Source organism: Malania oleifera, chromosome 4 (genome assembly GCF_029873635.1).
Source record: "Malania oleifera isolate guangnan ecotype guangnan chromosome 4, ASM2987363v1, whole genome shotgun sequence".
Taxonomy (NCBI): Eukaryota; Viridiplantae; Streptophyta; class Magnoliopsida; order Santalales; family Ximeniaceae; genus Malania; species Malania oleifera.
This window is the reverse complement of record NC_080420.1, coordinates 106,271,993-106,299,988: the sequence shown is the minus strand read 5'-3', so window position 1 is coordinate 106,299,988 and position 27,996 is coordinate 106,271,993. Positions and strand designations below refer to the sequence as shown.

Genomic DNA, 27,996 nt, shown 5'->3' with positions numbered 1-27,996 from the left:
AAAATATCTGAGAAAGAAAAAAAAAAAGAAGAAAAACACACGCCCGCACAAGCGCGCACTGCTTGTATTTGTGAAAAAAAAAAAAAAAAAAACACTTACTGCAGATGAGATGAGGTTCCAAATTTTCAGTTCACAAATGATTTGCTCGACCACGACTCCTCCTCCTCTCCTCCGCCATTCGAAATTCATACCCAGCGCGCATCGGTGCACTCTTCTCTCCTAATTCACACTTCATACTTCCCTGCTTTCTCCTCCACAACCAAGACTCCCCAAGAATACAAGAGCTCAATTCTTGAGAAGCAATTGAGCTGACCCGGTTGAATCCATGGCCGTTGCTTCATTGCTCGAACCCACTCGTTGCTTCAGCCCTCTGCTACACGCCTTCCCGGTTCGATCCGCAGCGCTAGAACCCAGGAAAATTGCCACTGGTTTCATCAGACCCGCAAAGCTTAGCGGAAGAGCGAAATTCTGCGTCAGTTGCGTGGTTGGCAAATCGGAGAAGCTGGGTTATGAATCATTGGGAAAACAGAGATCGATGAAGAGCCAATTTGATGAAATTGTTGGGGGAATCTTGAAGGCCCTCAAGGCATTCCAAAAGCCCGCCATAACGGTTCTATTGTTGGGATTGTTGTTGATGTATGATCCCAATTCAGCACTGGCCGCGTCGGGCGGCAGGATGGGAGGGAGGTCATTTTCGTCGTCTTCGTCGTCAAGGAGTTATTCTACCCGGACGGCGAGCCCTGGTTTCTCATATTCAGTGCCATACTATGCGCCTTCCCCATTTGGGTTCGGTGGCGGCGGTGGCGGGCTTTATGTTGGACCAGCATTTGGGATTGGTGTGGGTGCTGGGTCTTCTTTCTTTCCGATTATGATGGGTTTCGTGGCGTTTATATTGCTATGGGGGTTTCTTTCTGATCGATCAGAGGGAGGTGTTCTTACTGCTGCTGAGAAAACTAGCGTTCTAAAGCTCCAGGTATTTTTGATAAATTTTTTTCTTTTGATTTCCCCCCCTAACCTGTGTGATTGATCGATTCCTTCAATGTGAGATATATTATTTCGCAAATTTGCTGGTTTATGGCTCACAAAAATAAGAAAAGTTATTGATAAGATCGGACACAATTTTCAGAGTATTGTCAATTTGTCAATTGAAATTGTCTGACTTATTTCCAGTTATCCTTGTTGAATAATTTTTAGGGTCCCAATGAGATTTATTTTAGTGGTCTAGTGCTATACTGCTCTCCTTGCGTGCTCAACCTCCTTACTTGTTGCATGTTGGTTATTTCTCTATGAAGGCGTGGGGGGTGTTTTGAAAGAACTACAGGCGTGGAGCTGATGAAGTGGAAAAGGTTTCTGGGGTGTTTGGTGATTAGTACTTCTGATAAAGGGAAATGGAATTGTTGAAATAGAAAATAAAGCCTCTTAGCGTGTGCTAGGATTTGAAATCTTAGGCAATCAGAAAATGATATATAATCACAAAACGGAGCAACGTTGAGAAGGGATATTTATTAGTCAAAAAGCTAGGGAGGAGAATAGTAGTAAATCTGTAAATTTTATCATTGGGATAATATAATTTGATTTTAAAGACATAGTTTAAATAATATTGTTCATGATTGCAAACCTCATCTAGTTGTAATATATAAATTGTTTGTAATTGTAGAAGAGGGGTTACTATTGCTGCTAGGCAAACTTATGTATATTCTTTTAATTGAGATTCTTGTCAGCTAATAAATAAGCTTTGAGCATGGGCACATCAACTATGAATTTTTTTTTGTTTTTCAAATTTAAATTCAAAATTTTGATTTACATTCAGTTTCTTTACGTAGGTTGGGTTGTTGGGCATGGGGCGATCACTGCAAAAGGATCTTAATCGGATTGCTGAAACAGCAGATACATCCACCTCAGAGGGTTTAAGCTATGTATTGACAGGTAGAGCGTCTTTAATAAGTGTTTCATTTTTTGTCTGATTATTTATTACTTTATGCATTAACTAACAGAAACGATCCTAGATGCATATAGATAAATGATGAGATAGTTAATTTAGGTGAAGGGAAGCTGTGGAATGTTTTATTTAAGCCTTAAGAGAAAAGTGTAACTTTGATGAGTTTTGGATATATTCAAAAATAATATTAAGTGGACACGTGTACTTATATAGATATATGGAGTGTTGCTGTACTAGGTGTTCCAGGGATAGCTGGTCAATTTGTGGCTAGACCTCTCCATTATCCGAAAAAAGGGGGAAAAAAAAAGGATAGAATGGTAAATAAAAAATGGTTACAACAGCAAAGTACAAACCAAACAATTCATGATGCAAAAAGTGAGTTTCTGGGTATTCAAAGAATTTGAAATTTACACACTTTTTAAGCATTAAATTAGCTGCATGCATTTTTCAATATGATTTAATTAGCTACATAGTCCCTAAATTTAACGACTTGTACTTCTTACTAGGCAAAACCAGTGTCATTCTTTATTTAAGCCTTTCATTGTTTTCTTCACTTATAATCTTTTTTTCCTTTCGTTTTTTTTCGGGCATTTTGTAATGTGAGATTTTGGCATATGAAATCCTTTATAAAACTTGCAGTAACTATTCATCCATAAAGTCCCAACCTATTTATGGCATAATGTCTTGTCATCTCTCTCTCTCTCTCTCTCTCTCTCTCTCATGCAGTACCACCACCTCACTTTGAAAATAAAAAGAATTGCTTTTATGGGAAGTAAACTTTGTGATATGCATCTGTTATCAATTCCATACTATGAAAAAGGTTCTGTGTGCAAAATATCAGTGTATGCAAGCCAATCAGAAAAGAATATGTCATCCTATCTCCTCTAATGCAACAGAAGCCCTTCTTAACCAAAAAGAGCTCTTATTATTGAAAAAAATGCTGTGAATAAGCTGTGGTGTAGTGGAGGCCATTCAAATCAAAACTTCCTTTTCTGGATTAGGTATTTGATTCAAAATGACTAATAACAAGTTTCAGATGCAATAGAGAATCTATATAATTTACTGAAATTTCATTTAACTAAAAGACTGCTTGTCAAAATTTCTTTGAGATTTCTGCTTTCCATTACTTCAAAATTGAAGTGGCTGTTAATTTCTATTGTGCAAAATTTCTGCAGAAATTTGTACAAATCACCCTAAATTCATTGATATCTAGAAATTTCAGCGGAATTTATTGAAATTTTAACTATAAAATGAAATTTCTTTGAAATTTCATTTATAATGTTTTAGTTCTAAATCTTGCATTATTATGTCTATTAATAGCTTCTAAAATTTCATAAAAAAATTCTATGCCTTATTTTTGATTTCCTTCATTTTTTAAAAATTGAAATTGAAATTGACATCGAAATCGAAATTTCCATCAAAATTTCCAAACTTTTAATCCTAGAAATTTTAGTAGAAATAAAATTTTGCCACCTTGCATATTGTTAAGGAGATGTCTTGTTCTCCTAGTTGTTTATTCTTAATCTATCAATGAATTTATTCTTTTGCTATAAAAAAGCAAATTTTTTTTAAGACCTTCAGTGTGAAACATTTTACCTATGAAAGGCAGATGCATGTGGTTTTCTTCATTATATGCCCCATCATTCCCAAGGATGCTTTTGTGATTTGTCTCTTTACTGTTTTATAGACATGTCATGCCAAAAGATCATTTTTTTGAAGGATAAATACTCATATATTTAGCTATTACGGAAGATGTTTTATGCTTCACTTTGGCATCAACTATCAAGTACTTAAAGAGTTGCCTTTGATTGATATCCAATAAGATTGGAAGTCTGTATTGTTATCTTTTTTGATCGCATTTTAGGTCTGTTGCCCTTTCTGGGTAGACTCTTGCGCTCCGTCTTTGGATTTTCTTCCTTGCCTTAATAAAATTTTCTTTTTCTACCCAAGCAGAGAAGGGTGATTGTGTTTTTCGTGTTCTAGTGGGGAGCATTCTCAGTCCAGATATTCTCACAGGAGTTTATGGATTTGGTTTCTTAGATTGATTATTCAGTATAGCTTGTTATATTCAACTTGTAAATTTATTGTTCTTTCTTTTTCATGTTTTTCTTTTGATTGCAGAGACAACTCTAGCATTGCTCCGCCATCCTGATTATTGCATCTCTGGTTATTCATCTGTAAGTTAGATACTCTCTTTTTGAACATCTAACTAGTCTGTAGCATGCTTTGATTTTGGCCATGGGAAGTGAGGAAGTCATAGTGGTTCTTTTACAGCAATGACTATATTACCAGTCTGCCACTGCCTAGATATAGTTGGAGTGGATATGCAACCAACACCAATGGTGGTGCTGTGTTATTAGTATAACCTAGCTTTTTTCTTTGAAGAGAACTAAGAGCACATGCATGCTAATAATGTTGGTGCTGCTTGAGGTTCTTCCTCAAATGGTGGTGGTTGTTTTCATCACATTACCCCTACCAAACAATAAAAAAAAGAAATGAAAAAGAACAATAGGGGATGCCACTCCAATAATTATTGCTACTGATTTAAAACAGCTCTCAAAGGGGATAGTTGCTTGATGGATCTGCAAGGTGATCTGATGGAAGCTGTCCTGACAGGGAGGAAAGTATCGATAGCCAGAGGGTTTTTGAATCAGAGAGGTTGGCTATTATCTCTGTGAAAGAGGGGTCCAGAACAGACATGATTTTAGGGAGAGCCATGCCTGAATGAGAATGAGCGCATTGAAGCTGTAACTACAGGCTTTCTCCTTGATTCTGAAATGAAGTGAATGAGGGAGACTTTGAAGAGCAGGTTTCTGATTGGATTCTGAAGAATGTGCAGACTGAGCAGGTTGATGAGTGTCTCTTTTGATGGGTTTGAGCACCAAGCCTACAAAATTTTGAAGAAATGAGGAAAAAAGATGGGGAGGGAAAGTGTAATGGACAAGAGGGGGAGCATGGGGAGCAGCAAGGTCAGCAAGGAATCAAAGAGGTAAAGAGTTTTTTGTTGGCTAGGATATAAGTCACAGCAGGGAACTCATGGTGTGTCAATGAAGACTAAAAGTTATCTCTTGGGATGCAAGGGGTTTGAATGACAATACTTATAGGGCTGTTTTCAAGGAGTTTCTGAAAAATTGGAGAGGGGGCAATCTGTCTTCAGGAAACAAAATGGAGAGGGTTGATGATCCAGAAGGTGAGGAGTATCTGGGATACTGGTTAGGGCAGTTGGAGAAGTTTAGCAGCAAAATTTACAGCCGGGGTTGTTGTTGTGCTATAGAGAGAGGATTGTATAGAACTAAATGGGATTTGGGCAGGGGATATTACAGTAAACTGCTTGATGAAGGCCAAGGAGAACAGCTTAGAGTGGTTATTTTCAAGTGTTTTCAGGCCAGGGGGTCAAATCAGTGCAATGTTCTGGAGGGAATTGATCTATATCAGACAGAAGTGCTTGGCAGCTTGGGATCTAAAGGGAGGTTATAAAACCACCTGTTTACGCATGAAAGAAAGGGAGAAAGTCTAGAAAGATCTTCCATGACAGAGTTCCTTCATGAGCAATCACTGATAGATCTTTGTGTGCCAGGGATCCTTTACTTGGTAAAATTTTAGGGGTTAACCTTCCCTCTTTAGAGTTGGCAGATTTGTTGTGGTTATGGGATGGGAGGAGCTCTTTCTAGTGGTGACTTAAGAGACTTTTGCTGGGACCAGGGCCGGATTGCTCTCTTATCTTGCTCAATGTGGGAAGGGTTAATTGAGGTCCAACAGCTTTTTGGTTTGAGAATATGTGACTTCGAGCAGACAGTTTTATGGCCCTACATTGAGAGCTGTCCAATAGAATTAGCCTAGGAGAAACTTCTTGGCACCAAAAAATCTGGGGCTTTGTAGTTAAAAGAGGAAGATTTTTTTGGTACTAGGGATGAGCTATCTAAAGAACACCAAATTTTATCAGCAACAAGTAATGACTAGCTCCATCATCAAATATGCTTCTCGAGAATGCAACTTTGTCAATTGATGGGCACACTGGTTCTCTTCCCTTAGAGATTGTTTCATAATTTAGGTCCAGTATGAATGATCCATTTGGATGTGTTGGAGACAAGCTATTGTTAATAAGAAGGCTTCAAGGGAATCAATTTGAAGAGTGACCAGACGAAGTTCCTTCATTTGTGGAAGTTGAAGTCCACATTGTATGACTAGTAATTCAGCCATCATACCTGTGATCGTCCCAACAATCCTGAAAAACCAACTTTCCAGACTCCTGTATGGGCTTGAAAAGGTACCCCTGTCCTGGGGGTCCACAAGTCTTTGATCATTACATGACCCAAAGGCACTGTTACAATCCACCATCAACCCCCTTATTAAAAAAATTTGAGTATATTTATGGGTAGATAGCATCAATGATTTCTACATTTCTCTTCTTCCAAATTGTCCATCAAGTTGTAATGAACGCTTTTACATTGTGAATCATAGAGGGATTCTCTTGAATAGATGAGTGATGATCATTAAATGGGAATCCCCATATGTTATATAAAGAAATCTTGAGTGTTTCAAATAAATGGAAATAATTGGTAGATTCTCATTGTTTTTAGACAATCCAAAAGCAGATATAAAATGTCTTCTATTCCACCATAGCAACAGTCACAATTCCCTGAACTCATGATTCCTTGTTGCGCATGATACTCATTGTGAGAAGATGCCTGCCATAGGCAAGCTAAATAAAAGTCTTAAATATTTGAGGATATATATATATATATTTTGTTTCCAAATCCACACCCAATCTTCTGCATCTTAATTTTAATGAAATCTGTTTTGCTACAAGTAAGCATCCTTCATATTATATATCCCATTCTTTGCATTGGACCGAATGAGGAAGATTGGAATGCAAGATTCTTCCTTAAAGTGGGAATTGTTTATAGGAGATATAATTTCATTGATAAAGTGGAAATTGAGGGAAATTTTTTTGAAGACTGAAGATCAATGAAGAATGTAATGTGCAATGTCTCTTAAGGATTTTTAAACAGAACTGGTTATACAATTTCGAGGGAATTGGTGGGTAGCATTAATATAACTTTTGTTACTTTTGTTTTTGTTCCTAAAAAGAATGGGATAGTTAACATTGAATATTGCCGACCTTGGTTGGAGTGTTTACAAAATCATTTTGAAAGTATTAGCCTTGAGGGTTGAGGCTTAAGAAGTTGGTTGGCACAGTGGTTGGACCCTTAAAATTCTTTTGTTGAAGGGAGGAAAATCCTTGATGTGACTCTTATTGCAGAGGAGGTGGTTGACTGTCAAGTGAGAAGGGGTGAGGCAGGACTGTGGGATTAATTTATACTTTAGATGGAAAAAGGCATTTGACGTGGGAATTTTTTGTTCTTTATGTAGGGAAAGATGGATTTTTTAAAGAAAAATAGCCCCAAGCTTCTCAATTCTTATCAATGGTAGCTGTAATGGTATTCTTCAAATTTTTGAGAGTTTTGACTCAAGGAGATCTTCTTTCTCCTTTGTTATTCATCCTTGTCATGGAAGAGCATTTAGCACGAGGAAGATGTTATTGCAAGGCCTTGAAGTTGGAGTAAGGGACAATATTCCAAGCTATGGTTGTGGATGACACCCTTAACTTTTGTGGGGTTGTAATGTTGTATGCATTCGATGTCCATGGTTTTGTTGGAATTGGTGTATTCCCAAGAGGGGGGGTAAATTGGATATTTCAAATTTTCTTCCTAGGTCAACTATCTAGCAGCAGTATTTCACAAACCTAGGGGCAATCTAAGCACGTATTGAAATAAGCAGATAAATATGTTTCAAATGAGTTTAAAACAAGCAAGCACAATCTAAATAGCAGATAAAGTAAATATGACACTAGATGTGTTATTGAGGTTCGGCAACTGTGCCTATGTCCCGCCTCAGTTCACAAGTTAGATGATTCCACTAAGGCTCACTTAACGGGTAGAGCGGCACCGGATACAATACCCTTTACTTATGGGGTAAGGAGAACCCCAAGTCAGATTACCATGACTGACCCCAACCTTTACAACAATCCTTACGGGCTAGATCAACACCTCCTCAGGCCACGCTTGGAATACAACAGATAAGCAATACAAATTTCTTGTACAATATGCGTGCTTCTCCAATAAGTAGATGTGTACCAATACAATCAATATAACCAATTGCACTTCAAAATGATATGGATGTATATGCTCAAGGGAGTTTGAATATAACAACACTCAAGATAATGTCAATATATCTAACAATATGTGTGATTGTGTTATGAATAAATCTTTGAGTTAAGATATGAATGTATGTATTAATCACAAGTTGCAAACTCAAAAGATCTCAAGAACACAAGCAAATATCTCAAAGATAGTTTATCAATAAGTGTGAGAGATATTTGGAACTAGCTTGTTGAAAAATAAATTTCACAATGACACAAAACAACAAGCCCTTGAATCTTGCAATCAAGATGCAAGGCACACAAGCTCTAGAGAGTTTTCCTCAAAGAAGATTTATGATTTAAATCACCAAGGAAAACTCAAGCGTACTTCTAATTAAAAAATATTAATCAAACAATTTGAGAGTGTAAGCTAATATGAACAACCTCAGAAATATTCTTACCAAAGAATTTTAGCAAGAAGAACAAGTAAGAATAAGATTTTTGGCTTGTAAGAGGTGAAAAGAGTATTTGGAGTTTCATAGAATTTGTGTTAATTAGTTTTGCTAATCTAGTGTTAATCCTTCTAAATGAAGTGGTATATATAGACATACACAAAATTATAACAGTGGGGGATGTCAAGGGTATTCTGAAAATTGTTTAATGATGTTTAATTAAAAATAACCTTGTTTTACACGTGATAAAAATGTCCAATCCGAGAGGTTTCGGTCGACTGTATTTTGAGTTCGGTCAGCTATATTTGGGAGTTCGGTCGACTGTGTCTAATTTGAACTATAAGTTTGGTCCACTATATTTGGGCGATTCTAAACCTCTTCGTGGTTTCGGTCAACTATATTTAGATTCAGTCGGCTACTCATTAAGTTCAATTGACCCAATCTAAAATGACCTATGAGTTCGGTCGACTAAGTAGTTGGGGGCAGACACGTGTCAGTTCGGTTGATTGTGGAAGATACGTTCATAATACGTTCGGTCGACTGATTCTTGGTCAAACTGTTGACCTCTGAATGGTTCGGTCTATTGAGCTAAATATAACTAGCTGGGTTCAATCGATTGAGTGACTTTCAGTTATTATTTTAAGTCCTGATTTTGAGTATAGTTTATCCTTGTTTGCATAGTTATGATTTGTAAGATAGAGGGGATTTTTCCAAGTGACGTGTAGGGACTTAGGGTCGTTCTAAGGTCTAGTCTTTTTAATTTAGCCTAAAAAACCTGGCGTTGGTCGACCGAAGTCTTTTCTATGGTCATTGATTTCCCTATGGTCATTTGAGCTTATAGTCCTACCATGCATGCAGTGCATTAATTATTACAGACCTTTGATTATTACGGACCCAAAATGAAAATATAATGCACTGCAATACAACTTAAAACAAACAAAAAAACTTCATGCTTGGCTCCTCTGCAAATTCATGGATTGCGCCGAATGGTGTGCGCATGTAAGTGTTTTTTGACTTCCATTGCTCATTTGTCATCCGTGTTTAGAAAAATAAACTTGTTCAAACACTTAGCACACAGATGAGATACTGTGGTTTGTTATAATCAAAACAGGGATCGAACTCAAAAAGTCAACAAGTTTGACATTAGGTTTACCCACTGGTTGTCAGTTCAATCAACCCTGTGGCATAACCAGGTTGGTGGTCACCTGTTCAGGCATGGTTTATGTATTTTTTTAGATAAGAAAAAAACATTCATTATAAAAGAAACTAATGTACAAACTATGGAGGACAAGACATCCTCTGGTAAAAACAGTGAAGAGTAACTACTAAAGTGCTGCTCTCCAGTACCTTAGCAGGTCAGACAGAGGCCAAAAGAATCCCTGAAGAGTGAGCCCAAAAAGAAGCGTCAAAAACTATTCTATACCATAACAAGTGCAAAGGTGTAGCTTTAGAATTGAAGATTCATGTATTTCTCTCATCCACAAAAGTCCAAACAATAGCATAAACTGCACACTTCCTTAATGCCTCTCCCTTTTTTGCTCTTTCTAAAACCCAATACTGCACCAACGAGAATCCATACACTTGGTGAGGCTATCCATACCCATGATTCACGAAACATAGAGAACATGGTAGACCAAAACTGTCGTACCACCCAGCAATGCATAAGGAGATGCACATTGATTTTATTCGATTCTAAGCACATCATACAGATAGCTGGGCTGATAGCGTTATAGGGTCTCTTTATGCGCAAGTTGTGCAATAAATCATGATGTTTTAATAGTCGAAGTCCAAATGAACCTGCTGATCTAGGTAGCTTTAGCATCCTAAATAATATTATTCCAAAAATAGAGGAGGGAATTGAAGGTTTCAATTAATGTTGAAAGAAAGACTTTGATGAAAAAAAGAACCTGAAGAATCCCCTAACCAAACCATAAAATCGCTCCCCAGATAGGGAACTAAAGCATTCAAAGCATTCAGCAAAGTGATGAGCTCATCAACTTCACTTTCCTTAGATTCTGAAGAACTTGGAAATCCCAAGTAAGCCCCTCAAAGATTAAAAAGAAGAGATCTGAGCATTATAAATGGAAGATAATCTAAAGAGGCAAGGTACCAAGGCCTCCAAGGTAACTTCCCTCATCCAATGATGCTTCTAACACCGAATCAAATTCCAATTACCAGTTTTGAAGCAAGTGAGAAGAAAAAAGAATTAGGCAACCTGTGAAAGGAACTTCTAGGGACTCACATATGAAACATTGCTACTCCCTTTGGTATCTCAGCCATTTTGATGAACACTGTACCTACTTTTAATTACCTTGTGCCAAAGGGAATTTGTCTCTAGGAGGAATCTCCATAACCATTTCCCAACTAAAGAACTGTTCTTAGAAACCACATTACCAAGCCCCAAATTCCCTTCAGAGTTGGGTTTCCTAACCACATCCTAATTAACAAGGTGATCCCTCTTATTACCTTTGGTGCTAGACTATGAGGAATCTCTCACAAGCTTCTCCAAAACACTCGCTACCCTTATAGGAACTCTGAGAAGGGATGAAAAGTAAATAGGGACATTCGGAAGGGAAACATTAGTGATTGTAATATGACAAAACCCTAAGGATAAATATTCCCTATTCCACTCCTCCAATCTCTTACCCACTCTCCCCACCTCTAGATTGCAGTTGAGGTAGGGTTACCCCCTAGAGGAAGACTTGCTAGCTAAAGATTCTCAACTAGCTAAAGCCTTGAAACCATTCAAAACGCTATCATATCATACCAGTCACCCCACTCTTAGCCATGCTGGTCTTCAACCCCAAAATCTTCTACTAACAAATTCTTGACAAACTAAGAACTTTTTGGAATTTCACAACCTGTGCGCATTGCCTGGTTTTCTCTCTCATCTCCCTGAAAGTCTATGGTTTGGAGATCCTCCTTAGCCCCAGATTCCCCATGGCACACGGGTACTTCGAAGTTTGTAGGAAGTCACATCAGAGTAGGATGTCTACCTGATGAAGTGGCATTGGTTTTTTGTTGAGCACCCTATGCTCAGTTTTAAGGCTCTCATCCAAAAACTTGAAGGAGATTCAGGAGTAGTTGGGTTATCCAAAGAGTTTGGAACAACAGAAAGGCCCCAACTGACACTGTTTAGTCCTTGGATCTGAGCTTCACTTTCCAAATTGCTTCTCTTGTCAAGATTAATACAATGCTTGTCTGATAATGAAACCTCTGAATTCTTCCCTGGATTCCCTGCATCCCCCTTGTCTATTCCAGTGGCCTCCCCAAAATCAGGCTTCCCTGCTTCTGAGTGTGACCACCACTGTAATAAGCAACACCCCCTCCCATCCGCAGCCTAATCAATCAATTACTCATCCTCCCCTAAATTTGAAGAGGATAGTTAATCATCCTCCTTCTTGTCTGAGTTGATGGCAATTTCTCGAACTCATGACAATAATATCTATTTTTTGTTTGTTTTGGGGTGCTGATACACCATATGCCATCTGCAATTTTACTTGGTCGTACACCTCTGACGGTCTGTGCAGATCCGGTTGCACATGATCACAGTCTTAACATTGTATTCTCGATCTTACTCCAGCACAGCTTCCCCCTTTCCGAATGTTCTTGTGATGCTCCACAACCTTCAGAATCTAGCCTCACAAAGCTCCTACTATACCTTCAAGCTGTGCTTCACTCCCAGATATTTTCCAATTCTCAAAACTCCAAACAGTAGCAGGAACAAGCTTATGCATGTGGCCTGGCATTCTCTAAGAGGCCCTCTGGCCCTTGCATGCCAAGTGGAGCGAACCCCACCTGCCAATAATGGACCTATTATGTGAATATCCATGGGAGAAGCCTAAGGTCTATCAAGATCTGCCTGCAATTGGGCTGTCATGGTTTATGTTCATTCTTAAACTCTAGATAAACCCTCAATCTCTACATTCAATGAACCTTTTTTATGGATTTTCTCTTTTGGACCTTCTGCAGTTTGCTCCCTTGATTCACTATCTATTTGACAATGGATACAGGTGGATATGAAGCAGGGCATAGAGGCAGGAGAAAAACGCTTCAATCAACTTTCCATTGAGGAGCGGGGTAAATTTGATGAGGAAACACTTGTCAATGTAAACAATATTAGGAGGCGAAGCACAAACAACCAGAGATCTAGTGGTTACAGCAATGAATACATAGTGGTAAGTTCATTTTTTCAGATGACTTGTGTTAAAGTGCATCTCAGCTTCTTGTAGTAAAGTATTTTTTTTTGTGATGCTATATGCTTATTGATTTTATTACTGATGTTATCTTCACATTGATGAGCATTATTTGGCACTTCACTGGAATTCTTATTTTACTGCACATGCAGTCTATAAAGTTCTATCCATTTTGCATTATCTTGATAAGTTTCTTCCATTCTTGCTTCCTGCAAGAGGGTTTTAAATTAAAGGCACAATGTTTTGATGGTTTTTTGCTTATTGGATGATTTTGATTGTTTATTTTAGGGTTAGGTTCAGTATTAAAGGAAATATACATTTGGAGTTACTCAGGAAATAAAGTTAGGTAAAGAATACCTTTTGCATAAAAATTTAAGGTTTGTTTGGTATCGTTGCTGTTTCCTGTTTTCTGTTTTCGTTTCTCCACAGTGAAAAAAACAAATTATAAAAATGTGTTTGTTTCTATTGTCAATTTTCTGTTTCTGCTGTTGGTTTTTAGTTGTTTTCCAAAAAACTGAAAATGAGATTTTATGGTTTTCAGTTATTTTGGCAACCTGTTGCCAGAAATTTTAATATCTAGAAATAGTTTTTTTGGAATAAATTATTCATTTTATACACTTTTAAATTAAAATCAAAATCAAATGATCATATAAATTTAAATATAATTAATTTAAAAATATACTTAAATTTTAAAAAATAATAATAAAGCCAATTACAAAATACTTTTACTATTTTTCAATTTTCATGTCCAATAAAATTTTTATTGTGAAGTAAAATTTGATAGTAGAACAATTAAGTAAATTAATTATAATCAATTTTATTTTTATTATAGTGATTTATTTAATGTATATTATTTGTAATTTTATTATTTTAATCATATTTTTATAATATTTTTATTTGTATTTTTTTAATTAAGTTTTTAATTTGTATTAGTTTTATAAATGTTAATCAAATAGGTTGCTGGTTTCTAGTTTTTAGTTTCTGCTTCTGGTTTTTGGTTTTTGTGTTTCTAATTTTTGACAATGATACCAAACACCCCCTTAAGTTTTCTGTTTTTCTGGTGTGGTCTATGGGGAATGCTCATTGAAATGGAGGATTTGAAATTTATATGTGCAATGATTTTGTATATAAACTATACTGTTTTAAGGTTCAGAACTGGATTTACTTATGCCTCAGAAAAATCATTAGTTTCGGACTGTGGGAAAGGGGGAATATTCTAAATATGCGTCATTTAATAGCTGGAAAGAGGACAAACCCAAAGCTTATTTCATGTATATTTCCCAAAAAAAGAGAAAAGAAGGTTTGTCATCAATCTAAACCAACCCAGTCATTTCTTTGTTTCTAACCTGGAACTGGCCTAATGACTATAACTTGCGTTAAATCTAATTAATCTGGGTTGGTTATGGTTGGTTTTGCGCTCAGCAACAACAACAATAAGAAATCCTTTTCCCAATCCTTTTTCTTTATTCAACACTATTTTCGTTTTTTGTTAAATTAAACCGCTCAAATTATTCTTTGTTGATCACCATCCTTGAAATATTTCATTTTGGCATAAGGAGTTATGAAATTCCATTTGGATTTAATGGTTTTTTTTTTTTTGGTAATTTCATAGTCCCTTAATTTCAATATATATGTGAGAAACAGAATATATTAGTTCCTCTTCTCTCTCTGTTTTTCACTGTTCTTTCTCTCTTTGCATCTGTAATTTCACGGTCCCTTTAATTTAAAGATACTGCAACATGGAATTAGAGCATTAGTTCCCCTTCCAGCAGGCAGATGAGTCATCTTCCAGAACTCTGAATTCCAAACCACCAGAGTTTCCTGTAGGGTTATGCAGGACTGATGTAAATCCTTCCAGCCATGGTCATTTTTCTTTTCTGAGTGTGGTTGTGAAGTTAGTTCAAGGGTTTGAAGCTAAGTGATAGGCCATTTTGCTGGTACTGCTTGTTCGCTCCTTTCTAGTGGCATTGTCACCATGGCCGTCTCTCCTCGGAAAAGTTGAAGTTGCTCGCTCCATTGTTGAAGTTGGGGTCCGTGTATAGCCCTCCTAGGTTGTCCCCAGAGTTAGAGGTCCCTTTTATTTGGTTCATTTGGTCCTAGGTTGTTTATCATGCAAGGATTGTAAAGTTATCGAAGTTGAAAGTTTAACTAACAATGTAGAGTTTTAGTGTTAGATATGTGTATTAAAAAATAGAAGAGAAAGGGTAACGTATATTAGTGGTGGTGGAACACAAAGGGAGAAAATATAATAAAATTTAAAGATAAAATGATCAAAGATGGTCATTGGATAATAAGGGATAGTGTATACATAAACATTCTTTGGGGTAGGATAGTTTGCTCTATTTAAAAGATAGCAAAAGAGAATTTAGGTGAATCGAGGAAGATTCTCCCTAGTAAAGAGAGCTGGTAGTGGATGAAGATGTCCAAAAAGCCTTGAAGACGAAAATAATATAGTTTAAAACATGGAAAAAATAGAGAAGCATGCAAAATTTTGAAGAGGATAAAGGGGCAAGAAGAGATGTAAAGGGCTGTTAGTGTAGCTAAACATAGGGCATATAATAATTTATATACTAGACTAGATACAAAATAAGGGAAAAGAGACATTTAAACTTGCTAGAGTTAAAGAAAGAAAAGATTAAGGACTTAGGTAATATTGAATGTATAAAAAAAAAGAGAGGATAGTGTCTTGGTTAAAGAAGACAAAAAGAATATGGTTTAAAGCATGGCAAAAATAGAGAAACATGTAAAACTTTGAAGAGGATAAATAGGCAGAAAAGATGCAAAAAAGGCTGTTAGCGTAGCTATACGTAGTGCACATAGTAATTTATATAGTAGACTAGATAAAAAAAAAGGGAAAAGAGACATATTTAAACTTGCTAGAGTTAGAGAAAGAAAGAGTAAGGACTTAGGTAATATTAAATGTATAAAAAAAGAGAATAGTATCTTGGTTAGAGAAGACATGAAAGAATAATGGAGAGTTACTTTAATAAGCTGTTTAACAAAAACCAAGTAGAAGGCTTAAACTTAGAATTTACAAATGAGAAAAAGGATAAAAATTTGAGATTATTTGCAGAAAAATTAGAGTTAAATGAAGTTAAGTTTGCATTAGAAAAGATAAAAAAATGGAAAAACTATAGGACCTGATGACATCCAATTGAAGTTTTTGGAAATACCAAGGTGATGACAGAATTATTTGGTTAACTAATTTATTTAAAACAATTATAAGAACTAAGAAATTGTTAGATAATTGGAGAAAAAGCACTTTAATATGTAGATACAAAAATAGAGGAGATATTCAAAATTGTAATAATTATTTCGAAATTAAACTTATGAGTTTGAGATTGAAACTGTGGGAAAGGGTAATTGAACAAAGATTGGGGATAGGAATGAGGGTTTCAAAAAATCAGTTTAGTTTTATGTCTGAGAGAGCAGCTAAAGAAGCTATACATCTTTTAAGAAGATTGATGGACAAGTTTAGGGAAAAGAAGAGGGACTTGCACATGGTTTTTATAATTTTATTGACTTAGGCTATGATAAGATAGGTAGGGAAGTTCTATGGTGGGTTCTAGAAAAAAAGGGACTGTGTAGTAGCAGTAAGTATAGTATTGTCATTAAAGATATGTAAGATAGAGTAATGAATAAAGTTAGGACTATTGATGGAGTGTCTAGGGAAAATAACAATAGGTGGAGAGCTTGATGACTTATTCTTAATGCCTTATGCCGAAATGAAAAAGGATGCCAAGTTGTATTAGTCTAAGGAAGGCATAACGTCTTATGCTGATTCTTGATTTTGATTGATTCTTGTTTGATTTCTTGCATGAATTAAGTTCCTTCTGTTTTTCATTAGTTATGGTTGATCAGATTCAGCTTTCTTTGCTAGGAAAATCTTGTTTCTCTGCTGGGATTTTGAATTCTTTTGTGCTTGCAGATCCTGAAACACAGTATCCTCGGCTAAATTGTTAAGAGTTTTATTTGGCTGCTTTGTTTGGGACTTATTCTGGATCGAATTGACTTTCTGGAAATATTTAGATTGTACCTTCTCAATTGCAAATTGGTATGGGTAATTCTTCTAAACTGCAATCAAACAAAGCTGCTGGTTCTTTTCAATATGATCAAACAGCTGTTAAAGCAGAGTGGGAGGAAATCTGACATGAAAATTTCCTCGAAGAATCTTGTTGATTCTCAAAGCTCTACAGAACTTGTTTTGCAATATTTTGATCCTGTTATGGAAGGAGGTAAGATGTTGGCTAATCCTCTTGAAAATGTGATTCCTTTGGAGTATTTCCTGAATTTAATTTAATTTTATTTAAAAATATTTAAGAAATGTTTGGGGGAAACTTTATTTCCCCATTTGATGCATCCTTAAAAAACGCTGGATGGCCTAGCGTCTTTTTTACCTGGGCCACTGACGCTGGGTAAAAAATGCTGGATGGTCCAGCCTTCTTTGAACAAATTTTTTTAAAAAAACGCTACATCAACTAGCGTTTTTTTCCTCTATCCCTCACTGCAACACCCACGGAGACCACGCTGCCATGCTGCCGCCCATTAGCTCAGATCCCTTCTTCGTCACTAAAGGAGACTGCAAGGGGAACCAATGCTAGCATTAGGGGGTTCGGGATTTTGTATTTTGTCAGGAAAATTTCAGTGGTGAAGCCCGCGACGTGTCCGAGGTAGTTCCATATGCTCACCAGTGACACAATGTGGAGATGCTACGCTCCGGGTAGGCCAGGGACTTCTCGATCTGGCCCAGGTTGGCAATTGCCATCAGCATCCCATCGACGCTGAATGTAGTTGCGACGAACAGTATCAGCATGTTGATGCTGAAAAGGGCTTGGAGAATGGTGTAGTCCTCGCCTTTGGAAGGCGGGTTGAACATGTTGGCTGTGCAGGAGTTCCCCGCCTTCTCCGAATTTGTTGGAGGTAGGGTGGTTGGAGACGGCGGAGACTCAATGTGAAAGAAGAAACGATTGGAAAAAATATTTCTTCATTATTTTGTTCTTACGTACAATCCAATATATAATACAATTATCTATTCTAAACAAGGAAACAATTTCCTATTGAATAAAATCAAATCCCCCATAATTACCCACTTTCCTAATTTGTATTTTATTTACAAAGATATTTGGAGTTGACATTTTAACACTCCCCCTCAAGTTGGATCATAAATATTAATCATCTCCAACTTGCTAATGAGATCATCAAAACTCTGTCGTCCCAAGCCTTTAGTGAGGATATCTGCAGTTTGTTCCTTGGTTGGTACATAAGTCATACATATAATTCCTTCTTCAATTTTCTCTTTGATGAAGTGTCTGTCTACCTCCACATGTTTAGTCCTGTCATGTTGGACTAGATTAAGAGAGCTGCTAATAGCTGCCTTATTGTCACTGTAGAGTTTGATAGGAAGGTTCACCGGTACCCGTAATTCTTCCAATAGTTTTCGTAACCACAATCCTTCACAAATCCCTTGAGCGACTGCCCTAAATTTAGCTTCAGCACTACTACGAGCCACCACATTCTGTTTTTTGCTTCTCCAAGTCACGAGATTTCCACAGACGAATGTACAATATCCTATGGTGGACCTTCTATCTTCCTCTGATCCTGCCCAATTTGCATCTGTAAAGATCTTTACTTCCTTGCTTTCACATTTCTTAAAGAAGAGTCCTCTTCTTGGGGATCCCTTGAGATATCTAAGGATCTTGTATACAGCATCGAAGTGAACTTCCTTTGGTGAATGCATGTGTTGACTTACTACACTAACTACAAATGCAATATCTGGTCTATTATGTGATAGGTAGATCAGTTTGCCAACCAATCTCTGATACCTCTCCTTTTCTACTGGTTTTCCACAATCTTCAACCCTCTTTCCTGTTTCTATCGGGGTTTCGCTGGGTTTGCACCCTAGCATGCCAGTTTCAACTAGGAGGTCAGTAACATACTTTCGCTGAGAAACACTAATCCCCTTTTTCATTCTTGCCACTTCCATGCCCAGAAAATACCGCATCTGTCCCAAGTCTTTAACTTCAAATTCAGTAGCTAGAACCTTCTTCAATCTCTCCATTTCTACAGTATCATCACCAGTAAGGATTATATCATCAACATACACTATTAGAATTGTTTTCTTACCTCCTTCAGACTGTTGGAAGAATAGTGTATGGTCTGATTGCCCTTGTCGATACCCTTGATTCTTTAGTACCTTTGCGAATCTGTCGAACCATGCTCTCGGAGATTGTTTGAGGCCATATAACGATTTCTTTAGTTTACACACTCTGTTTTCTTCACCCGTTCTACTGAATCCTGGTGGTATAGTCATGTAAACTTCCTCTTCTAATTCTCCATTTAAGAAAGCATTTTTAATATCAAGTTGTTGTAGTGGCCAATCTAAATTAGTTGCCTGGGACAAGAGAACTCAAACTGTATTTAAGTTTGCCATTGGTGCAAATGTCTCAGTATAGTCGATGCTGTAGGACTATGTAAAGCCTTTTGCAACAAGTCTGGCTTTATATCTTTCAACTGTTCCATCAGATTTACATTTCACTGTGAAAACCCATTTACAACCTACTGGCTTCTTCCCTTTCGGTAGATCTGTCAACTTCCAAGTTCCATTTTTTTCTAGGGCTCGCATTTCTTCCAAGACTGCCTCTCTCCATTCTGGTATTTCTAGAGCTTCCTGAATGTTTTTTGGTACTTTCATCCTATCAAGATTAGAGACAAACGCACGATATCTTATAGACAAGCTTTTATAAGACATGTATTTCGACCAAGGATATTGAGTACATGACCTGGTTTGTTTTCTGATTGCAATAGGTAGATTGATATCATGAGGTGCAGAATTATCAGAGGAAGACTCAATTACCAGATCAGGATAAGTCAAGGGCTCATGATTATTCGGAGCCATCACCGGATCCAACGCTCTTGGTGCCTCAGGTATGAGATTCTCCCTCTCCTTTGTTTTTGGCTTTCTTGAGTAAACCAGTATGTCTGCGTTGTTTTGTTCTCCTGCATCTCCCCCTGAGGGTAAGTGTTCAGTTGTGTTTGGCAAGTCGGGAAGTAATGTAATGGAAGACTCAATAGATGGGTCAGGGAATGAAGTAACTGGAGTAACCGTAGATTTAGTAGTAAAAGGATCAAAGAAACGATCTTCACTCCTCCATTTCTCCCCCTGAAGAGAGGGCTTTGAGAAATAAGGGGTGGTTTAAAAAAAGGTGACATCAAGACTAACGAACAGTCGTTTTGAGACCGGATCATAGCATTTGTGGCCTTTTTGGGTAGGTGAATAACCAATGAAGACACATTTAATGGCACGAGGATCCAATTTATCGCGATGGTGTGCATGGACATGAACAAAAGCAGTACAGCCAAAAATTTTCAGTGGGAGACTGGAAGGGAGTCGAGAGGTAGGAAAGTTTTCCTTAAATTTCTGAAGAGGAGTGACAAATGAGAGTGCTCGACTTGGCATTCGATTAATGAGATGTGTGGTTGTTAAGATGGCATCGCCCCAAAAATAATGTTTCATGTGGGTAGTAAACATTAAAGCCCGGGCTACTTCAAGTATATGTCTATTTTTGCGTTTAGCAACCCCATTTTGTTGAGGGGTATCCACACAAGAACTTTGATGAACAATCCCATTATCTTGAAGATAAGTTCCCAGGATGGTATTGAAATATTCCGTACCATTATCAGTACGTAGGATCTGAATATAAGTTTGAAATTGTGTATGAATCATGGTATGAAAATTGATAAAAATGGAGCGGACTTCAGTTTTGTCTTTTAGTAAGTAGACCCAACAAAGACGAGTATGGTCATCGATAAAGGTCACAAACCATTTTGTATTGGTGCGATTTAGGGAACGTGAGGGACCCCATACATCACTGTGAAACATAGCAAATGGGCGAGATGGTTTGTATATGGACGATGGAAAAGAAGTACGACGATGTTCAGCAAGCTCACACACTTCACATTGAAACTCAGAAGCCATTTTATTTGAACAAAGAGAAGGAAACAAACGTTTTAAATATTGAAAATTGGGATGACCCATCCGTGAATGCCATAACAAAAGTTCACTATTTCTAGAAGTAGATGCAGAATCACAAATTGCAGTATTACATAGTTTACTCAAACTTGCCTCCTCAAAGTAGTAGAGTCCCTCATACGCTTTAGCAGTGCCAATCGTCTTCCCCGATGATAGGTCTTGAAAAACATAATGGGAGGAAACAAATTTAGCAGAACAGTTCGAGTCTTTTGTTAACTGGCTGATAGATAACAGATTGCACAATAACTTGGGGACGTGTAAGACTGATTGTAAAGTTAAGGAATCAGATATGCGGATACTTCCTTTTCCAACAACTGGTGAGAGAGATCCATCTGCAATTTTTACCTTCAAATTCTTGGCATATGGGGAGTAGGATGAAAAATATTGATACGACCCAGTCATATGATTGGATGCACCCGAATCAATTATCCAAGGGCATTTGTAACAAGATGTGGTTTTTAAAGCTGACAGATGATTACATCGATGAGCCAGAGAACCAGAGGAAGACTGACCCGATGTTTGCATTGATGAAAACATCTTATATAACTGATCCAACTGTTCAGGACTGAAGACACTGCCGGACGGGGTATCATTGTTCTCTCCTTGTGATCTTTCAGTTGATCCACCAGTGCTGGCCTGGTACCCACGATTTCTGTGGTATTGTCTCGGTTTCCTCTCTGCCGGTTTTCCATGAATCTCCCAACAGGTATTTTTTGAATGACCTGTTTTTCGACAATGTTCGCACCATATTTTTCCTCTTTGTGGTAATTGACTAAGTCCTCCTGGGCCTTTTAATGCAAGAGCTGAGGCATCCGGCCCAGCATGTAGCCCATCTAATTTTTGGGCGGATCCATGTACGGTCGGGTCCAGCCTAGCGGATTCATTTTGGGGCTGCAACATCACCCGCCTCCTGTTCTCCTCCCTCCCGACCTCTGCGAAGACTTCTCGGGTTGAAGGGAGAGGTCGCTGGCCAAGGATCCGTCCCCTCACGTCGTCGAGCTCTCGATTCAGGCCGGCAAGAAACTTGAAAACCATCTCGTTTTCGAGCCTCCTTCGGTATCGCGTGCTATTGCCGAAGCACTCCCACTCTTCGTCGATGCTTAGATCGAGCTCCTGCCAGAGGTGACTCATCTCCATGAAATACTCGGTAACCCTTCTCTCGCCTTGCCTCATTTGCCACAATCGGGTCTTGATGTCGAAGATTTGGGAGTAACTATCGACATCGGAGTACGTCTCACGTACGGCTTCCCAGACCTCCTTCGCCGTCGGCAAAAAAAAAAATAATTTTTCCGATTGATGGTTGCATCGAATTGACGAGCCAAGCCGTGACCATGGAATTTTCGGACCTCCATCTTTGCAGGGCTACAGCGTCGGAATAATCTGCTTTCCTTCGCTCACCGATAAGGTAACCAAGCTTTCCTTTTCCCTCAATCACCAGTTTCATGGACTGAGCCCATTCACGGAAATTTTTTCCGTTTAGTTTTTCCAATGAGAGTGGAAAGACTGTGTTATCATTCGTACTTCCACCGGACGTAACCTCTGAATCGCCGGTGATGTTTGCGGTGGAGGTAGAGTCTCTGCTGTTAGCCATTGTTTAGCTGGGTTTAAGAAACCCTAGCTCTGATACCATGAAAGAAGAAACGATTGGAAAAAATATTTCTTCATTATTTTGTTCTTACGTACAATCCAATATATAATACAATTATCTATTCTAAACAAGGAAACAATTTCCTATTGAATAAAATCAAATCCCCCATAAGTACCCACTTTCCTAATTTGTATTTTATTTACAAAGATATTTGGGGTTGACATTTTAACACAATGGAAGGTGGATTTTAAGCTAGTGCTTTGCCCTTCTGAAGACAAAACTCTTCTTTTATAACAACGGCTAGTATGTTATAAAAAGGAAGTAATTTGTAATTTTATTAGTGCTAAAAAAAAAAAAAAGGAGGAGTTTGGTTATTGTAGAAGTGTGTGGAAGTGTCTAAATGCATCTAAATGCCTTAACGGTTAAGGCATGCATGTACCATGCAAGCTGGCAAGCTGGAATTAGCTTGCAGCAATTAATGTAGCTGACATCTCATGCCTACAAAGGCATTGCACATCATGCATGTATGAAAATAGGAAATTGGAAATATATCAGCCCTCTTTCCTGCTTCCCTGCATTCTTCCTGCATGGGTAAGGGGGTGGTTGGCTGGGGGAATGAATAATATATTATGTGCATGGCATGGCACGGTTTGGGTTTGAAGCAGATGCAAGTTGAGCCATGCACACATGCTTCCAATTCCATTTATTGTTCTTCTTTCTTTCTCTTGGTCTTTCTCAACACGGATGGCTCATCAATTTTTGAACCAGGAGGCGTGTTAAGGCTGGGGCATGGTGAGTACTACTACTGTTGCAGCAATAGCAGTGGACATCTATCTGGTCCTTCAACAGTACACTCACTGGGCTTGATGGGCAGCGGCATGATGGCCTCCCTCCTGCTGTTATACTCTGCAAATATTGTTCTTCCATCATCTTTTGGCACTCCACCAGCTGAGCTTCCTTTTGTAATCCGGTAGTGACGATGTGAACTCGTGTTTCACCATGTTCTTTTCGTAATTGGGAGGCTCTTGGAAGCTCCTCGTTTGCTGCTGTCCTGATCTTGAGGATTCTTCCTGAGAATTTGAACACTGTTAGATGAGAATTGTTCGAGAGAAGGTAAACAGGGGAGAACAGATGAACTGTGAAATTAATCATATTGAAAAAAACATGTATACCATTGATACATGTTGAGGATCAAATTTTACACCCTGATAATATTTTTCGGTTGAACAATAACACGAATTTGAAAATGCATCAGCAAGAAAAACACAAAATCTTTTAATTTAAAAACTTCAACCAGGTCCAACAAATGATATCTTATTAGAAATGTAATTAGAACTGAAGCCATGGCATCAGATAACATTTATATTATTTATGGCTTATAAATACTTTTTTTTTTTGGTATTGTTATCATCATTTTCCAGAATCTCAACCAACTTGCATTGAGATTCCACAAACACCTGCTGTATGATCATAAGGAAAGACGAAGATAATTCAAGTGTTTGTGTTCCTTTTTGAAACGTCTTACTAGTTTGGGACAGGATTTTGACAGTAGAATTTTCCATAATTTAAACAAATTGTTAGGATACAGGATTTCTCATTCCAAATAAATTTTGGTAAGTTATTAATACGTTAACCCCATCTAGTGGGACCTAAGATTGGTTGTTGTTGTTTCATTTTTAATTTAATCCATTAAATAAAGCAAAAAACATACAGTAAAGCATGAGCATCACCTCCATTCTCAAGGCAAAATATGATCTAAAGGAACATAGATACCCATGTGGAGGAAAACACTCACATTTAATGCATGCAGTGCTGCGACTGCTGTCTGATGATTAAAGAAGGTGACAAATGCAACAACCTGCAAATAAGAATGAAACCTCTGACGTATCATCTATAAAACTGTATTTTTTTCTGAAAATTGTATGAAGGTTGAGAGACTGAAAAAAACTAAAAATCTGATTTATAATGAATATAAGAGCCCTTATGAGAATATCAAGTTGATGCTGGGGGCGGCTTCGATTGAGGTTGGAAAGAGAAATCTGAGTAGTTCTTGTGTTCTTGCTTCACACTCATCCATGGTTGCTTCACCGGCACCCCCACTACTCGGTGTAGTTGGAAGCTGATGATCAAACGAGATCAAGCTCATTCAAATGTGCAAGGCCGGAGAGGTCGGCAGGAATGTGGCCTATTAAATAATTTGACTGCAGATTAAGGATTCTGATATCAGACCAGTTGCTAAGTTCTGGTGGAATGGAGCCTGAGATGAGATTGTAAGACCACAAAAGAACAGCCAACGAACTCAGGAACTCAAATGTTGCTGAAATGTTACCGGAGAAGGCATTAGAAGTGAGGTTCAAATAGCGCAAGCTCAGCAAGCTACTGAAACCTTCAGGAACATTTCTGCATAAAGCGTTTTCCTGCAGAGCAATAATTTGCAGATTCGGGAATCCTGAAAGCTCAAATGGCAGCTCACCAAAGAGGTTCTGTCTGCTGAGATCAAGAGTCATTAGCCTGTACAAACTCCCCACACTGGTAGGAATGTGTCCTGAAAGACCAGTTCCACTCATGTTCAGAGCCAATAGCTGAGCCAAATTTCCAATATTTTCCAGAATTTCACTGGAAAACTTATTCTCACTGAGGTCCATTGTCGTCAGATTGCTCAGCTCCATTAACTTGTCTGGCAAGCTTCCACTCAAACTATTATGCCTCAAGTTCAGTGTTTCCAGCCTCAGAGGACAGGTACAATTGGAGAAAGTATGGCCAGAAGCAAGTGAAGGGAAGTGAGAATCCGAGGAGCTTCTACAAGTGCATGTATCCCAATCGCTTCCGGTACAGACAGCAACCAAAAACCAGAAACAGAGAAAAAAATGCTACTTGATGTAGCATTTTTTTTTTTATAAATTTTGTCCCCAGATTAAAAGACGTTGGACCATCCAGCTTGTTTTGTTAAAAAACGCTAGAAGGGCCAGTGTCTTTTGCCTAAAAAACGCTGGACTGTCCAGCGTTTTTTAGGACGCATCAAATGGGGAAATAAAGTTCCCCCCAAACTTTTCGTAAATATTTTTATATAAAATAAAATTAAAGAAGGAAAAAACTTGATTCCTTTGGGTGCTGTGAAGTGGGAGGGCTCTGTTTTTGGGCAATGTATTGGTAATCTTCCTCCCTTTTTTTATATTAAGAATGATAAGATCTGGTAGATATTAGAGGTTTCAGTTTACTGTTCACAATGGTTCTCATATTTTCAAATTCAAAGATCTAAAAGGTAGAGATTGGATTCTTGATCACAGCCCATGGAATTTAGGTGAAATTACTTTGTTCCTTAATTGTAGAATCCACAGTCTGGGAGGTTAAATGTTTAAGAAACTTCTTGTTATGGTGAAAAATTTCAATGTTACTTTACTGGACCGCAAAAAGGGTTAAGCTGTGTTGCTGGTTTAGTTGGTTTTCCATTTTATCTAGATTCTTTTGCTGGGGAGATGATGAATTTTTCTTATGCTCAAATTTGTGTTGAAATTGATACTAGAGATGATCTTCCTGATGTGACGGTGCTTGAATCTTTTAACTAAAGTGGAGTTTGATCAGAGGCCTGGTCAGTGCAGTAATTGTGGTGTCAAAGGTACAGAGTGTGTTCTGTGGTTTGGCTTGTAGTAGATTTTTAGATTGTTAGATGTCATTATGGCTGCCTATAAGTTGGAAGTGTTACTTGGGAGCTCCACCAAAGTCTTCAGTTAGAACCTGATTAAGCATGGACATAGTGGTTTCGCAGTTGCTGGTCCTAAGCCCGCAGGGAAGTTGAAGATACTAACCCTTACAAGCAGAAGAAAATCTAATGCTTTAGTTGTCAGGGGTATGGACACCTCTAGACTCAGGTCCCAATTATAATTTCTAAGGAGACTTAAATTGCAATGGCCACTGCAAAGATGGTGTGCCCAAAAGTTGCACTGTCGGTCCTCTACCTTCAAGGTCTGAAATTGATAGTGAAAACCAGTGAAGCCCCAAATGTCTCATCATGTGTCATCTTGTTACACAACCCTGCAACTGCAAGCAAACTCATGTTGGAATTCTCAGTGTAGCTCCAACTCCCTGGAATTAAGACCTTCAAAAGGCAGAAAAATTGGCAGCCCAACTTTTTGTGCTTGTTTTCGAGTCAAGTACTAACATAGAATGCCTGTTAGCTGTAGCTTTGTACCTTGCTTTAGCTCTAGCTTCCACACTTTTCTTGGTTCTACAAAATAAGTCATTTTCTGATCCCGTTTAGTGCAAAACTAGCAGCAGAAATTGTGGTTCCATGTGCAGATTTAGTCACCATCCCATGCATTACTGCGGATTGAGATGCCATCCCAACTTTTTTGGTGATCCACAGGTTGTATGCTGTCTGCTCTGCTTTAGTGGTGCATCAACTAATCGTTCATTACTGATACAGGATTTGGTACTGAAACCTATCTTTCCAACTATAAGCCCTCTAAAATATATATTGGAGAAGAGTATACACCTTATTTTTATTTTATTCTATTTTAGATCTTTAACAAAGACTCTGTGGCCTAGCAAAAAACAAAAAACTTTATCAAAGACATAGGTCTATGTGGCTCCTCTCCTCTCTCTATCTCTCTCTGAATGGTTTGTTATTTAAGCCCAAAGTGACCTAGGATAGTGTATCATATGATATTCTAAACCTTCTTCTGCACTGCAGCTTCTGTTGAGAACTTTTGGGTACTTATTTGATCACTGACTGCCATAATCCCTTTGGTATGCATACAAATTTTAGATGAAGATTTGTGTCCTCTTCATAATAAGACATGGAATCTTCTCCAATCTCAGAAGTAACATACTGCAAGAAGACATTTAAAAATCTACTTTAATGGTTATTGCTCTAAATTATCCATGCTTGAAAGTGTTGAGGGTTCATGACAAAATTGGCTGCTTGGATTAGAATGATGTAGAGATTATAAATATGTATTTATTCTCTAGCTTCTTTTCCTCGCTCTTATTTTTTTTCCTTCAGTCTGTGTCTTCCCTTTGTTTTAATGAGAAAAATTTCCCCATTTTCAGATAACAATCTTAGTGGCTGCTGAAGGAGTACACAAACTGCCCACCATCAATAGCAGTGGAGACTTGAAGGAAGCCCTGCAGAAACTTGGCTCTATCCCCTCCAGCCGAACACTGGTAAAAAAATAAATATAGCTGTACTGATTTTGATATCTTGATAATTCTGTCTGAAATCAAACCAATTTCCATTCAGGCTGTTGAGGTGTTGTGGACTCCTCAGAATGAAAATGACACTCTATCAGAGCGGGAGTTGCTTGAAGATTACCCACTTTTGAGGCCTCTATAAGAACCTTTAATTGGTTGCCTTGTACATTTGAATAACAGGTATGAGCTACGCTGTTTTTAGTCCTCCAAGCGGTCTTTGTTTAGTGGAAGTTTTATCTGTGGTACAGAGAACTTCCACCTAAGATTGACTAGGCAGTCTATTTTGTTTAATCTGTAAATATTATAAGCAGGGTGAGTGAATCCATTTCAGAGCAAAATCTTCCTTTTCACCAAAACAGTTATTGTAATTTTTTTTGTCTCAGTATTGTGAGAAGCTGCAGTGAGATCTGAAATGCCATTTTACACCCCGTAGCTTGGGGGAGTTGAGGGTTAAAATCAA

The 27,996-nt window shown here is 37.9% G+C and overlaps 1 protein-coding gene across 1 annotated transcript; it reads left to right on the top strand.

The window, feature by feature from the left end:
* LOC131152814 (uncharacterized) lies at positions 1-27,992 on the top strand. The gene is made up of 6 exons (XM_058104690.1): positions 1-973; positions 1,824-1,926; positions 4,061-4,116; positions 12,547-12,711; positions 27,396-27,509; positions 27,586-27,992. The coding sequence occupies exons 1-6, from the start codon at positions 326-328 to the stop codon at positions 27,676-27,678; spliced, it is 1,179 nt and encodes a 392-aa protein (XP_057960673.1). The 5' UTR covers positions 1-325; the 3' UTR covers positions 27,679-27,992.
* Positions 27,993-27,996: the final 4 nt, after the last annotated feature.

Excerpts from the sequence above, each read along its gene's own strand:
- LOC131152814 (XM_058104690.1), top strand. The coding sequence starts at position 326 with ATGGCCGTTGCTTCATTGCTCGAACCCACTCGTTGCTTCAGCCCTCTG. Across the intron at positions 974-1,823 it reads CTAGCGTTCTAAAGCTCCAG|GTTGGGTTGTTGGGCATGGG; the intron begins GTATTTTTGATA and ends TTCTTTACGTAG. Across the intron at positions 27,510-27,585 it reads TCCCCTCCAGCCGAACACTG|GCTGTTGAGGTGTTGTGGAC; the intron begins GTAAAAAAATAA and ends ATTTCCATTCAG.